Source organism: Triplophysa rosa, linkage group LG18 (genome assembly GCF_024868665.1).
Source record: "Triplophysa rosa linkage group LG18, Trosa_1v2, whole genome shotgun sequence".
Classification (NCBI taxonomy): domain Eukaryota; kingdom Metazoa; phylum Chordata; class Actinopteri; order Cypriniformes; family Nemacheilidae; genus Triplophysa; species Triplophysa rosa.
The window spans coordinates 13,239,223-13,252,065 of NC_079907.1; the positions used below are offsets into that span (position 1 = coordinate 13,239,223).

Genomic DNA, 12,843 nt, shown 5'->3' on the forward strand with positions numbered 1-12,843 from the left:
GACCTATTAGTGTCATTCCAGCAGAGCAGCCAGAGGATGTCATATGCATTACACACCGTACCCATCATGCAGTTGGTTTCCCCTCTCTGTTCTGTATGGTGTTTTCCTAAACTCTACCATTCCTAAACACCATTTCATCACCAAGCATTTGAACAGGGGTTCTCAAACCTTTGTAAGAATGTGACCCATATTTTTATGTTCCAAAACTCATATGACCCCAGTCCATCTGTGTGAAAAATTACTTGGCAAAAAGTTACGTTTGGAAACTTCCCTATGTTAATTTTAAAGTGACAGTTTACCCAAAAATAACAATTTTGTCATCATTTACTCATCCTCTTGTCATTTCAAACATATATGTCTTTGTTTCATCTGCAGAACACAAAAGAAGATATTTGGAAGAATGTTAGTAACCGAACAACAGCGGTACCCATTCATTACTACTTTATGGACACAAAACCAATGTAAGTCAATTGCAGGACTGTACGTTAACTTTTTTTTGCACATAGCACCGGTGCTACAGAGGTTTAAAGTTTTATAGCACAGGCCAAATAGTTGTAGCACAAGTATAAAAAGTGCAGTTCATCACATAAGTAGGCTGGTAAATGACAAAAGACATTAATGTTACACATGGATAAATTAGGGCCATATAATTTGTAGTTTTTACAAATTTGTATTTTCAATGTTTTGCTATACGATAGTAAATACATTTGTCCATAAAAAACTGTAGTACACTATAGTAATTATAATATAGTAATTATTTCACTAGAGTGAACCTTACTATAGTAAATATAAAAGTATACTGTAGTGTTTACAACCGTTTATAAAGTTACTACAAGTAAAATTATTTCCTTCATCTGGTTCAAATTAAGCTGACTTTTATTTCAGCGGGTTGTCGCGAAGACGCTTGAGGTTCAGTGTGTGTTTGACGGTAGCTTCACTCAAACAGTGAAACGCTTGGAAAATAAACTTAAAACAACTCTGTGGGTGAAGTTCATGTGTTCATGTACTCGTATAGTGAGATACAGACAAACCCACGACTGTCATGCTTGTAACATGTTAAACTGTGCAACTCGTTCACACGTACACATGCAAACAAGCAGATGACATATTTAAATAGTAGAATTCCGATTACACAATTCCTTCCACGGTTTCCCACATCACTCAGATCAGGGCTGTAGATGAATGGACTCAATGCATCCAGAAAACAAGTTTTAATCGCAAAAACTAAATATAAGCAAAAATAAATAGTGGTGCACCCTTAGTTAACCTCACACCCGAAAAAGCACAACGACACATACACTTCACACAAACAAGCAGCTGTGTCTAAAGCCACGGTCACACTTTACTTTTCATTCCATTGACTTCCATTCAAGCGCATGCGAATGCGACAGACTGGAAACGCAAACCTGTCCTAAGATATTTCACATTCCGCTGCGTAGCAAAGTTCAAGTTTGGTGAACTCTGACCTGCGAATTTGCGTCACATGAGTGTGTGAGACCAATAGAAGATCAAAACGTCATAGTGTGACCTCTCAATACAGAAATGTAAAAGATGGAGGAATCGCTCCCGCACCTTTTCGCAGCACCATCCGAACAAATTTTGCATGCTCAAAGTCTAATCTAACCGCAGTACAATGCACGTTCAAAACTGTATCGCACGCGTGCTACACTATTACATTTATTCTTAGCATCGACAGATTTTTTCATAGCATATATGTTGCACTGTACAGCCCTGCGATGGGTACCATCGTTGTTCGGTTCCCAACATTCATTCAAATATCTTCTTTTGTGTTCTGAAGAAGAAATTAATTCTTACAGGTTTAAAAGAAAGTCATACAGCTAGCCACTTAGTTTGATGTCTTAAAATAGGATTAAAAAAGTTTATGTGCGACCCATAGGTGTTATAATACTTTTTGAGGCCACTGTATTCAGAAAGAATATCGAGATGTATTTGTGTATGATAATGGCGTCTAATGTCCTCCTGGACCCTGGCTGAGTCCTCATTAGGTGTCTCAATGGCTTGAGGGTTGTTGCTCCTCCAGAACCCCTCAGTATTGACCCTGAGGCTTTGGTAGTTTTGTTTTTCTCTTGCAGCCATGAGAGGATGGCAGGTATCTTTTCTCTGGCCTTAGTCTTGCTCCGGCTGGTGTGGATATCCTGCAGGATGGGCAGTACACCCTTGGTGATACATTCGGACCAACAACCATAACACTACCTGACAAACATCAATAGTGCACCTGTAAGAGAAGTTTGGCATCTTGGGAAACATTGTGAACTTCTTCAGACTCCTGAAAGAAAGGAGGCGTCGCTGTGTCATCCAAATCAGTTTCTCTTTTGACTGGCTTGGACCCAAAGCATCCTTTAAAAAACCCCTATAGTTTCAAGTATGCTTACTGTACGTTTTTGATTGAGGGTCTCACCGAGCTGTGAATCCGAGATCCCGGATGCTGAAAAATGTCACTACATTAGTTATACTAGCATTTTTATTGTCTACGGGGATTGAGGTTAGATCAGCCTTCTGTCAGTCAACTGTACCTTCATTAAACACGTGCTGTGACCTAATTGGCAGTCAGATTGGCAGTCAGATCTGATTCTGTTTTAGCCGTTCTGCCTCCCACGTTCCACCTTGTAATGAACAGCGAGGGGGGACATCTAGAACGAACAACGTTCCCTGCTGTAATTGAATGGTCGCTCCGTGATATCGGCAAAGAATCCTTCTGAGCTTTCCGGTTCAAGGACTTCTCCTGCCTGGCAGCAGGAGAGATCATCGAGGGAGGTGATTAGATTTGGAGAGCACTGAACCTGATGCTGTCCTGATGAGGACTGTAAAAAATGTTTGACTGGCCGTGTTCTCCGCCGGGGGACGTCTGAGAAGGTGAGACGGAGGTATCGTCTCCCTTCTTTATCCTCTTTTTCAAACATTAAGCTTTTAATTGCTGTTGAAAGCACATAAAAGCAAAGCTCTCTAAGGAACAGATACACATCTGTGGCTGACCAGAGGGAAATCAGCTTTGAAGGAGCTCCTGCTTCTTTGTATGTTTAGCTGATAGACATCTCTTTTGGGAGGGTTTTTTAATGGGTTTCTTTGGGATTTGGCTCTGCTGGAAGAGAAGGAGACCTGTTGGGATTGAGTGTTACGTAAATCAGCGGAAGTCAAAACAAAGCTCTGTGTAAGATATTGGGAAACTCTTTTGATCACAAAGAATGAGTAGTAATTGGCCTATTCACACCGAGCGCACTGACACAAAAAAAAACATGTTATTGGTTAGTCATTTTTTCACAGCTAAAACAAAGTGCACTTTGTGTGAAGGATTTCATTGTTTTTTTGTGAAGGAGCAGTCTATCTACAGTAAACATGACGATTCTGCCATTTTTTATTTGACCTTCTATTGTACAAATTGGATTTTTGGAACAAAAAAGTGATGTTTTAAAGATACCTTAGGTCTTGGAAATTGTGGCACCATTACATACAGTACTGTAGGTACACATGATTTCTGCACTATATTCAGAAGAACAGACTGAAATAGAAGTCTGATTATTTGTTCCCCAGTGAGCTGTTCATTTGTGAACCACTGCGACCAGATCATTGCCAATGACTTGAAATTGAGAACTGGATCGGTGTGATAAGTAAACAAATGTTTTTTAGCTTGTTCTTTTCGTTAAACCAGTCATCACACTTCACAAATTCATTCATGAATCAGAGTTAACCTGTTTTCCAATTTAAATTGTCATTTGACTGTAATATAGCACACAAATCTAAGACACATTTTTATTTCTGTAGATAATACTTTTGGAATAACTTGTTAATTTTAAAGGATAATCTAACCAAAAATGAAAATTCTGTCATCATTTACTCACCCTCAAATTGTCCCAAACCTGTAATATGGTAGTCAGTGATGTCCCAGAAATGTCGGTTGCTAACATTTTTCCAAATATCTTTCATTGTGTTCAGCAAAACAAAGGCATATATACAGGTTTGGAACAACTTGGATGGAATTCACTTTTCAGATGGAAAATGTAAAAATGTGATGAACTTTAAAGTTGGCAATAATTTGAAAAGTAATCCATTTAAATTTAACCATTTTGTCGACGGTTGTATTCAAGCGACATACCGTGTATTCAGTCTATATATCTTTTTATCGTTGTGTTTGTCCTGAGTTCTAACCCTTGACCTTTGTGTTGCTAATTCATTGCTCTCCCAATTGAGCTACAGGAAACACCTCAACTATCTAAAAACGTTTTATACAGAATTTAAGGAATCATCCTTCTTACCACACGATTTTAATAATTTGATACAAGCAGCTGAAAAAGGCTTGTACCAAAATTGTACCAAATTGTTTTTTAGACTAAAATGATGGTCTGTTGGTTTGATTTTCTTTATCTCACATCAACACCACATTCACAACACTGCAGTCACTAATGCCAACTCTTCTTTCAGCTCCGCTGCTCATTGAGTTTCAAATCCACAGCAGGCAATTAGCAAGATGCCCTACTTGTCATATTAGAGGTAACCTAAGGCTGTTATTAATGAGCACCAATACTCAATACTTGACAGACTGCCTTTACTGGAGAGAAGTGTGCTAAGACTGGATGCTTTCCTATACTCTGTATAAAAATATATAGTTTATCATTATTAATGTAATTTTTTATTGTAAAATATATAATGAACAATAAAACTATAATTGGCCCTATGTACTTATGCACATTCTTGGTCTTATTGTACATGATTCTTCAGTTCATATTATTCCAAAGAAGAAAGCTGCTTGGCCTTTTAACTTTTTATAAAAAATGCTCAACCTCTGTACTCAAAAAATATTTTTAACCCAGCTTTGTGTCAAAATGAGACAAACCCAGCCAATGGGTTGAAGGGATAGTTCACCCCAGATAAAAATGATGTCATCATTTATTCACCCTCATGTAATTTAAAACCTGTATTTGATTCTTTCTTCTGTGGTACACAAAAGAAGATATTTTGAGAAATGTCTCATTGGTTTTGTGTTCATACAATGGAAGTCGAAATAGGCCAGCGCTGTTTGGTTATCAACATTCGTTTGTGTTCTTCAGAAGAAAGAAAGTCATACAGGTTTGTAATGACACAAGGGTGAATAAATGATTACAGAATATTCATTTTTGGGAGAATCATCCCTTTAAATTAGCCGATGTTCATTTGAGAAATGTCTCAATGGTATTGTGTAAATACAATGGAAGTCGAAAGAGGCCAGTGCTGTTTGGTTATCAACATTCTTTTGTGTTCTGCAAAAGAAAGAAAGTCATACAGGTTTGAATTGACACAAGGGTTAATAAATGATTACAGAATATTCATTTTTGGGTGGATCATCCCTTTAAATTAGCCAATGTTCATATTTGACCCAACAATGAGTCAAAACATCCCAGTTAATTGACAACCCAATGGTTGGGTTAGTCCCTTTTTTGGACGCTAGGTTAAAAATAATGAAGCCCACCATTTTTTTCTTGTAAATAATCTTGTTTTACTTCACAATATGGGAATATATTGGTTTTCAAACACTAGTCCATTTTGTTTTAAAGAATTGTTATGAAGAGTTAAGGCTTGACTAAAAAACTGTCATTGAGTTCATCATTCCATTTTACATTTAAGGTCACAGCTTAAATAAGGCTTTTTCAAATAAGACAAATGTCTTTCCTTTTTCTAGGAAATTCATTCAGGGAAGGCCAAGTTAAGGATCTCAAAGCAGCACTAAGAGGCATTGACCCTAACATTCCTCTCGTGTTTGTCAGCGGCAACCACGACCTTGGCAACGCGCCCACTCCGGACACCGTGGAGCAGTTCTGCCGTGACTGGGGCGACGATTACTTCAGTTTTTGGGTGGGCGGGGTGTTGTGTTTGGTTCTGAACTCTCAGTTCTTCTTTGACTCATCAGGCTGCCCTGAGCTAACGGCGGCTCAGGAGGTCTGGCTGGAGAAGCAGCTACAGAGGGCCGCCCAGACCCCATGCCGGCACGTGCTCGTCTTTCAGCACATTCCACTCTTCCTCAGTGCGCCCGAGGAAGAGGACGACTACTTCAACCTGCAGAGAGGGATCAGAGAGCGCCTGATCCGAAGGTTCAAACGAGCAGGTGAGAACAAAGAACTCAAGCTCTGCACATCAAACAAGAGGAGCCGTGAGTGTCCATACCTCGTACAGTACCATGAATTATTGAAGAGTTTGCCCTTTCTCTGATGATCGCACATAAGCTGTGTTTTCTGCTGGACAGTAGTATGCAAATCATGGATGAGATAAAGTTTCATGTTTTATTCAGGCTTTTGTGCAAAATAAGTTGATTTACGTAAAACTGCACCAGTCAAGTGATTCATTATTGAAGTGGACAGCAAGTTTGTCAGTAAGTTTGTTTTTCTGTGCCGTCAGTGACGACAAAATATATATATGAAGAGTTTGGTTCCAAAATGAAACAACTTTTTTCAAAAATCATGTTTTTTTATTGTGCATTAATATCAATCAAACTGCAGTTGGTTTGGTTTGATTTAGGCCATAATAACAAAAAAATACAGCTAACTAACACAATAAAACACAATATATATAACATTTTATAAAAATGAAACATTGATATCTTCAATATTGAATAAGTAATGCCCCGGTTCAGACTGCAATCTCATTCATTTCAATGGAAGCTTGGCTACTTCCGGCGACACGAACGACACTGACCATTAAGGAAGTTTCCATGTCTAGCGACGGAAAAAAGTTGAGAATTGTTCAACTTTATGCAAATAATGAGCGACATTAGAGAGCGACTACCAATACACCTTATTCAGGCTGCCGCCATGTTGATTTCAAAAAGAGGCTGAGAGGGATAAAAGTCCAGAGTGCTGCATTACACTGTAGGGTTGTCACGGTACCATAAACATGTCTTACGATACTACCAGCTGAAGTATCTCGATACCAAGTAGTATCACGATGCTGTGCCATATAATTCAAATCTATTCAAAAAACACAGATTTAGATTAAACACTTTGTATTTACTATAGTAAACTGTATTATACTTTGCACTAGAATATGTTGTTGTATTAACTGTAGTAATTGGATAAATTGTAGCAAATACATTTACATTTAGTAATTTGTAAATACTATAAATACTGTAGTATACTTAAAAATTTACTATGATAAGACTCAAAAACACTAGTATCTATGAGTTTTAGTAGTTTACTGTAGTAAATACTAAAGTGCACTAGATCATTTTTCACGTAGGAACTAATTCAAATGTTGGACAAATTTCATTGATACAGCAGTCTTTATAAAGAGAAATATTAGGCTTACTTTAAATGCAGAACTAAAACGGCCAATAGGTGGCGTCAATTTTCCACTGAGTTAGTGAATCATTTAACCAACTCGTTCAAATCGCCAATTTGAATCATTAACTCGTCTGAGACATTCAAAACACACATTCGTTTTGGAGATAAACACCGCAAAAAGGCAGATGTATGTGTTCAAATAATATTAATGCGCATATGCAACATTAACTACGGTACTACGATACTACCGATTCAAAAATAGAGAGGCATCGCGGGTATTTTGAAGCTTTAGCATCGCGATGCTACCGTAGCACCGGTACACCGTGCAACCCTATTACACTGTATTGATTTGTACCGGTCGTTCCGCCATCAAAACTCAAAAAATACACAATTTCACTAATTTCCACAGCACAGAACTAATGAAAACATGGGTTATATAAATTAGAAGGGTCCTAGCACCTAATTTTGAGATAGAGTAGTACATTTTGTGTATAAAACTTGTGCAACTGAATGCCAAAAACATATTTGGAATGTGAGAAATGAGCACTGATTTTGTAGGAAACAGTGCATATACCTATATACAGTAGATGTTTCCCCTGAAACTTGCTGTGGTCCAGAATGCTTTAAGTGTAAATGCTAAATGGCACTCTTATGGTCACCGGGTGGAATAATGCCTTTGTCTTGCCTGAGGCTCTTTAATTATGCTGTCAGTGCCCCAAAGTGCTTGTGTGGGATGTATAGTAAAAGTTGTTCTTGCACATTTTTAAATGTTCCAGATTTTATTATGAGTCTGGACTACATGACAGCCATGTTCAGGGGCCTGTTTCAATAAGGAGGTTCAACCAACACCGAATTAAAATGTGAACTCTGAGTTGATTTACTCAGAGAATCGCAACTCTGAGTTTTCGGTTTCAGAACAGGTGATTTCAATTAGTTCAATCCACTCTGAGTAAGTTCACTCTAGGTTACGCGCGTGCACCATTGATTTAAAAAGCCATCATCAATTGAGCGAAGATAGCACGATTCACCATGGCAACAGCACCAAAAAAAGCAACATGGCGGCAGAAAGCACATGAGAGTGAGGCACACTTTCCGCTCGATTTACTGATGTCCTGAAAATGACTTAAGTTTAAATTAATAAATTGATACCAATAAACAAATAAATTAATCATTAAATGAATGAAACAACAGAAATAATAAAAAAATCGTATGATCTCACTCGCCATGAGTGCTCTAGTTACGCAAGTAAGACGTCATGGTGTATAGGACACCTGTAGGGCGTCAGACTCTCGTGCAAAGTTAGACTGATCGCCGGTTCGAATCCTGCTCTGAACAGATTTCACTTGGAATGGCTGCATGTCAAATTTACTTGTTTATTACCTTTATCGCTTCATTTCTGCATGTATGTCTGTATTTATTCATTTCTTTATTCATGCACTTTATTTATGTGTAAGGATGGATGAGATATATTTTGATACATCTAATTCACTGTAAAGAAAAACGGTACAGTTTTAATAAAAATGCACAGGGAAATGACAAAATTCCACTCGGTGCTCTCCTGAAATCAAAGTACATTCCAATGAATTAATGCAGCCTCTTCATGAATCCTCTATAAAAGCACATATGACATACAGTATAAGTCACTGAGATGGTCTCTGTGTAATCAAAATGTGTGCCATGAATGACTGTATTAATGAATGAATGGATGAGTTACACCACTTGCGCTTTAAAAGGGGGAGGAGATCGAAATAAACTCTGGGTTTACCAAAGAAAACCTGCTCCCGACCAGGTTAGGTTCACAGAGTAAGTTACTATGGTTACTGACTCTGAGTATAAGATACCTCTCCTTTAGAAACGGGCTTGAGTTACCCCGCTTTCTCAGGTTTGACATACCTCACATTCTGAAACGGAAAACCCAGAGTTTCCCTCATTTCAGGGTTAATATACTCAGAGTTTTCACTAAACCTCCTTTCTGAAACGGGCCCCTGGTTAATTATTGATTGTAGAACCCAGTGTGGGTTTGGATCAAAGCGAATGTTATTTTATTTAACAACCGTGTGGACGTACAGTACAGTACGCTCGCTGTGTACATTATTCAACACTCAATACTGTTTTCATGTTGTTTTCTAATGAGCATTAATATATTCACGATTACCAGGCATTTTTTAATCTGAATAAATATAATCTGTAAAATATTGAAAAATCAATATTATTGTTACAGCTAAGCAAATGATTTTCATCTTGTGAAGCATGTTGGTTCGTTCTCTGTTCATTTTTACACGGAGTTAATACTGACTCAGGAAACCTGCCCTTATGAGTCATGACATGAGCTGCTGTGTTTGTTTTTAAAAGGAAATCAACAGGGTTAGAGGTTATGTTAACTAACACAAGGGTCAGTGTTTATTTACTGTTACAAGATGACATTATAGTGCATTGATCATTTGAAACGGAAGAAAGAACAGAAAGGATTCAGTCTTTGTAGTCCTGGAAAATTGGTTTAATATGTGATTTCAGCTTTCATCTCTTATTGTTTTATACATGATGTGCAACAGAGGGGGGCTTGATCTGATCCTCCAGGACTTGACACATCCGCCCCACGGCTTACTTCCAAACACAGCTTTCTCTATTTGCACTTCACATTTTGAATTTCTCAATAATCAAAGGACAAAGAATGCAAAATTAGCTTAAACAACAATAAGCCTGTCTTAGTTGAATTGACTGTAGAGGCCCAGAGCAATATACAGCAAGGGGGCAAAGAAATCTTGGCGGTAGCTTCTAGATTCAATATAATGCAGAAAATGATATTTATTTTAGCTATTTTTAAAAGGCAGTGAGCCTCAGAAGATCTGTTCTGGGGAAAAAATTCTGATCACTTCACATGCAGTCAGGTCATCTTCAGGCTTTCTTTAAGGGGTCTCCATCTATAAATGTCACTAATAGCGCCGTATCATCAGAGGTCAGGGTTGAACTGACCTTATTTCCTGAAGAAACTACTCGCACAGTCCTTGAAAATAACCATTGGGTGATTCAATTATAGTCCGGTGCACATGGATTCAGTAGATTTTCACAAAAGCTTTGCATTTACAAAGCTTCACACTCTATTTCATTATGCTCTAGCTACCAGTAAGTAATAATATAGTCCTGTTTTGTTTAACACATTACCCATGACTATAGGTTTAGAAAATCGTGTACTGTGTATGCTTTTTTTCTCACATGCAGAGATAAAGAAACCATGTGGTTTTTGTTTCATCTTACCGTCCATTCTAATAACATCTGAAGATTGAGCCAGAATTGAATTGAAATGTAAAGATTAAGTTTATCTGCGCTCTGAAAACATCCTTGATTAAATCTTATTAGGATCTGTGCTCCTAACAAAAACATCAAATGGACAAATAAATCATCAAAACTTTTATCTTATCATCCCTAACCCCCATTGCATTTGTTTATAATGCAAACCCATTTCATTTTAATTTGTCATTTAACACTTCTCACATTGCCGGTGGTGCGATCGTGTAGCGTGTTAATTGGCAGCGATAAGCTCAGTGTTTCCTCCACGATTTCTGCTGGCTTACAGCTCTCATTCAGTGCAAGCCGGTGGAAATGAATGCAGGCTTTGGTTAATCACAGGAACGCTTGTCATTAGAGAATTGTAGGTAAACTGGGAAACATGTTGTTTTCGACAGAGAATGAAAAATAGACCGTTGTAGACCGTTTACAGAGAGATCCAGCTTGATGGAGTGCCCATTGTTATCAGGAAAGGGTCAGCTGTTATTTTTGTTTATCTCAAGGTCTTGCATCATTAGAAAGAGTGTTTCAGGTCGCTTGGAAAGATAACAAATGGAAACGATGGAAAAAATTACAGGGTCAGATAACATTTGAGTATTTTACATTATTGATGGATTGGTTTGTGAAAATTGCATATAGTGAAGTTTAATTTGTAATGTTGTTGGCTTGTAGTGTTCGCTAATGCGGAACAAGCAGACTATATAAGGTTGGTTTCCGATTCGTAATTTGTTTTTGTCATAGCTTTGCACAGAAGAAATCGCTCAATAAGGAGTAAATTAACAAATATCCACGAAGAAAATCACATGTAACATTTTTGAGATAACAATCAAAAAATGTCTTGCTTTCAAATTATGTTTTTCCCACATAGGATGGCTCCACCATGTACAGAAATCATTGATATTGACAACCACTTTTTTATGCCGGTCGCCTTTTATGCATATTTAGATTAAATCATAATTATGTTCCACACAGTTTTCTGTCCCTCATTTGTAGAGCTGTTACAGGATCCACAGTGATAAATGGCCGTGATATATGACCGGCATAAGCAATGTTCTCGTTGCACAAAATCATTTTGTACTTCTTTCTATCATGCAAATTAGCCTTGGCAGAGTTGGGTGAGAAGATTTTCCCAGTGGCCTAATGACAGCTGACATAAATGGGCAGAAACACACACAAACTAAACCGTTAATGCAGTCTAAGTTGTTTAAATAGACGAGAGTGAGGATTTACATATCATCCAAATCTGGCAGATCCGTCAGTTCTCCGGCTGGGAATCGAGGCTCTCGCGTTTAGTGCGTCTCGGGAGAGATGAATCCGGAACGGCGTCGTGCTTCCTTATTGGACCAGAACTCCGCTTATTTTATGTGGATATTTATTTTTAGTGCTGCTATCTGCCTCTCACATTCTCAGCAAACTTTCACCTCTCTGAGCCAAAAAGCATGTTGATCTCTAGTAGATACTACTATTCTAAGTAATTAGCCCATTAATTAACAGATAAATGGGATTTTCTGAAATGTATCTAGAAGATGTGAAATAAAAGTTCATGGGATGGAAATGAGTCACTGCAACAGTTGACCAAATTTATACAGACATGCACTTAAAAAACCCAAAACATTTTAAACGATTTCCACTTATTATGCATTTTTTTTACAGATTTTTCATGTATTTTTTTTTATATGGTCAAAAAAGACTGCAAACTTGCATGAAAAACAGGGAAAACATGTCATTTTACAAATGTGTCATTTTAAAAACTGTTCTTTTACGGTTTATTTCTGGCACCTCAGCTGCCGGAAAACAGTTTTTTACACAGGATTTTTGTTAAAATTTATTTTTGAAAATACAGTCAATACTGTAAAATTCCAGAAAAGGACCACGGGAATGAAGTTGTAATTTTACAGGAAACAATTTTACGGTTTATTTCTGGCGTCCCAGCGTTTTTTACAGGATTTCTTTTCAGTGTATACATGTAACGATATATATAGAAATATACAGTAATACACATTTGAAAAATGTATTTCATTATATGCCAATTATGTAGAAATATTAAAATATAAATTGTATTTATTTTTATTATTTTGCATATTCATATATTTATGGCCAAAATGTGGCTTTATAGATGGGTTCAAGGGCAACAATATAAACATGTGGCAAATTATAAAATTAAAGGAATAGTTCGCAAAAAATAAAAACTTTTTTATCACCCTCATGTCATTCGTAACCTTCTGCACAACACAAAAGAACATAGTTTGAAAAATGTTGGTAATCAAACAACATTGGTCCCAATTGACCTTCA

At 37.3% G+C, this 12,843-nt stretch overlaps 1 protein-coding gene across 1 annotated transcript in view; it reads left to right on the forward strand.

Annotated features, from left to right (window-relative positions):
* cpped1 (calcineurin-like phosphoesterase domain containing 1) overlaps window positions 1–12,843 on the forward strand; it is a 30,798-nt gene that overhangs the window by 13,800 nt on the left and 4,155 nt on the right. Inside the window, exon 3 of the mRNA XM_057358758.1 lies at window positions 5,672–6,094. Coding sequence (XP_057214741.1) covers window positions 5,672–6,094 — 423 coding nt within the window. The remainder of the gene's footprint in view (window positions 1–5,671; window positions 6,095–12,843) is intronic.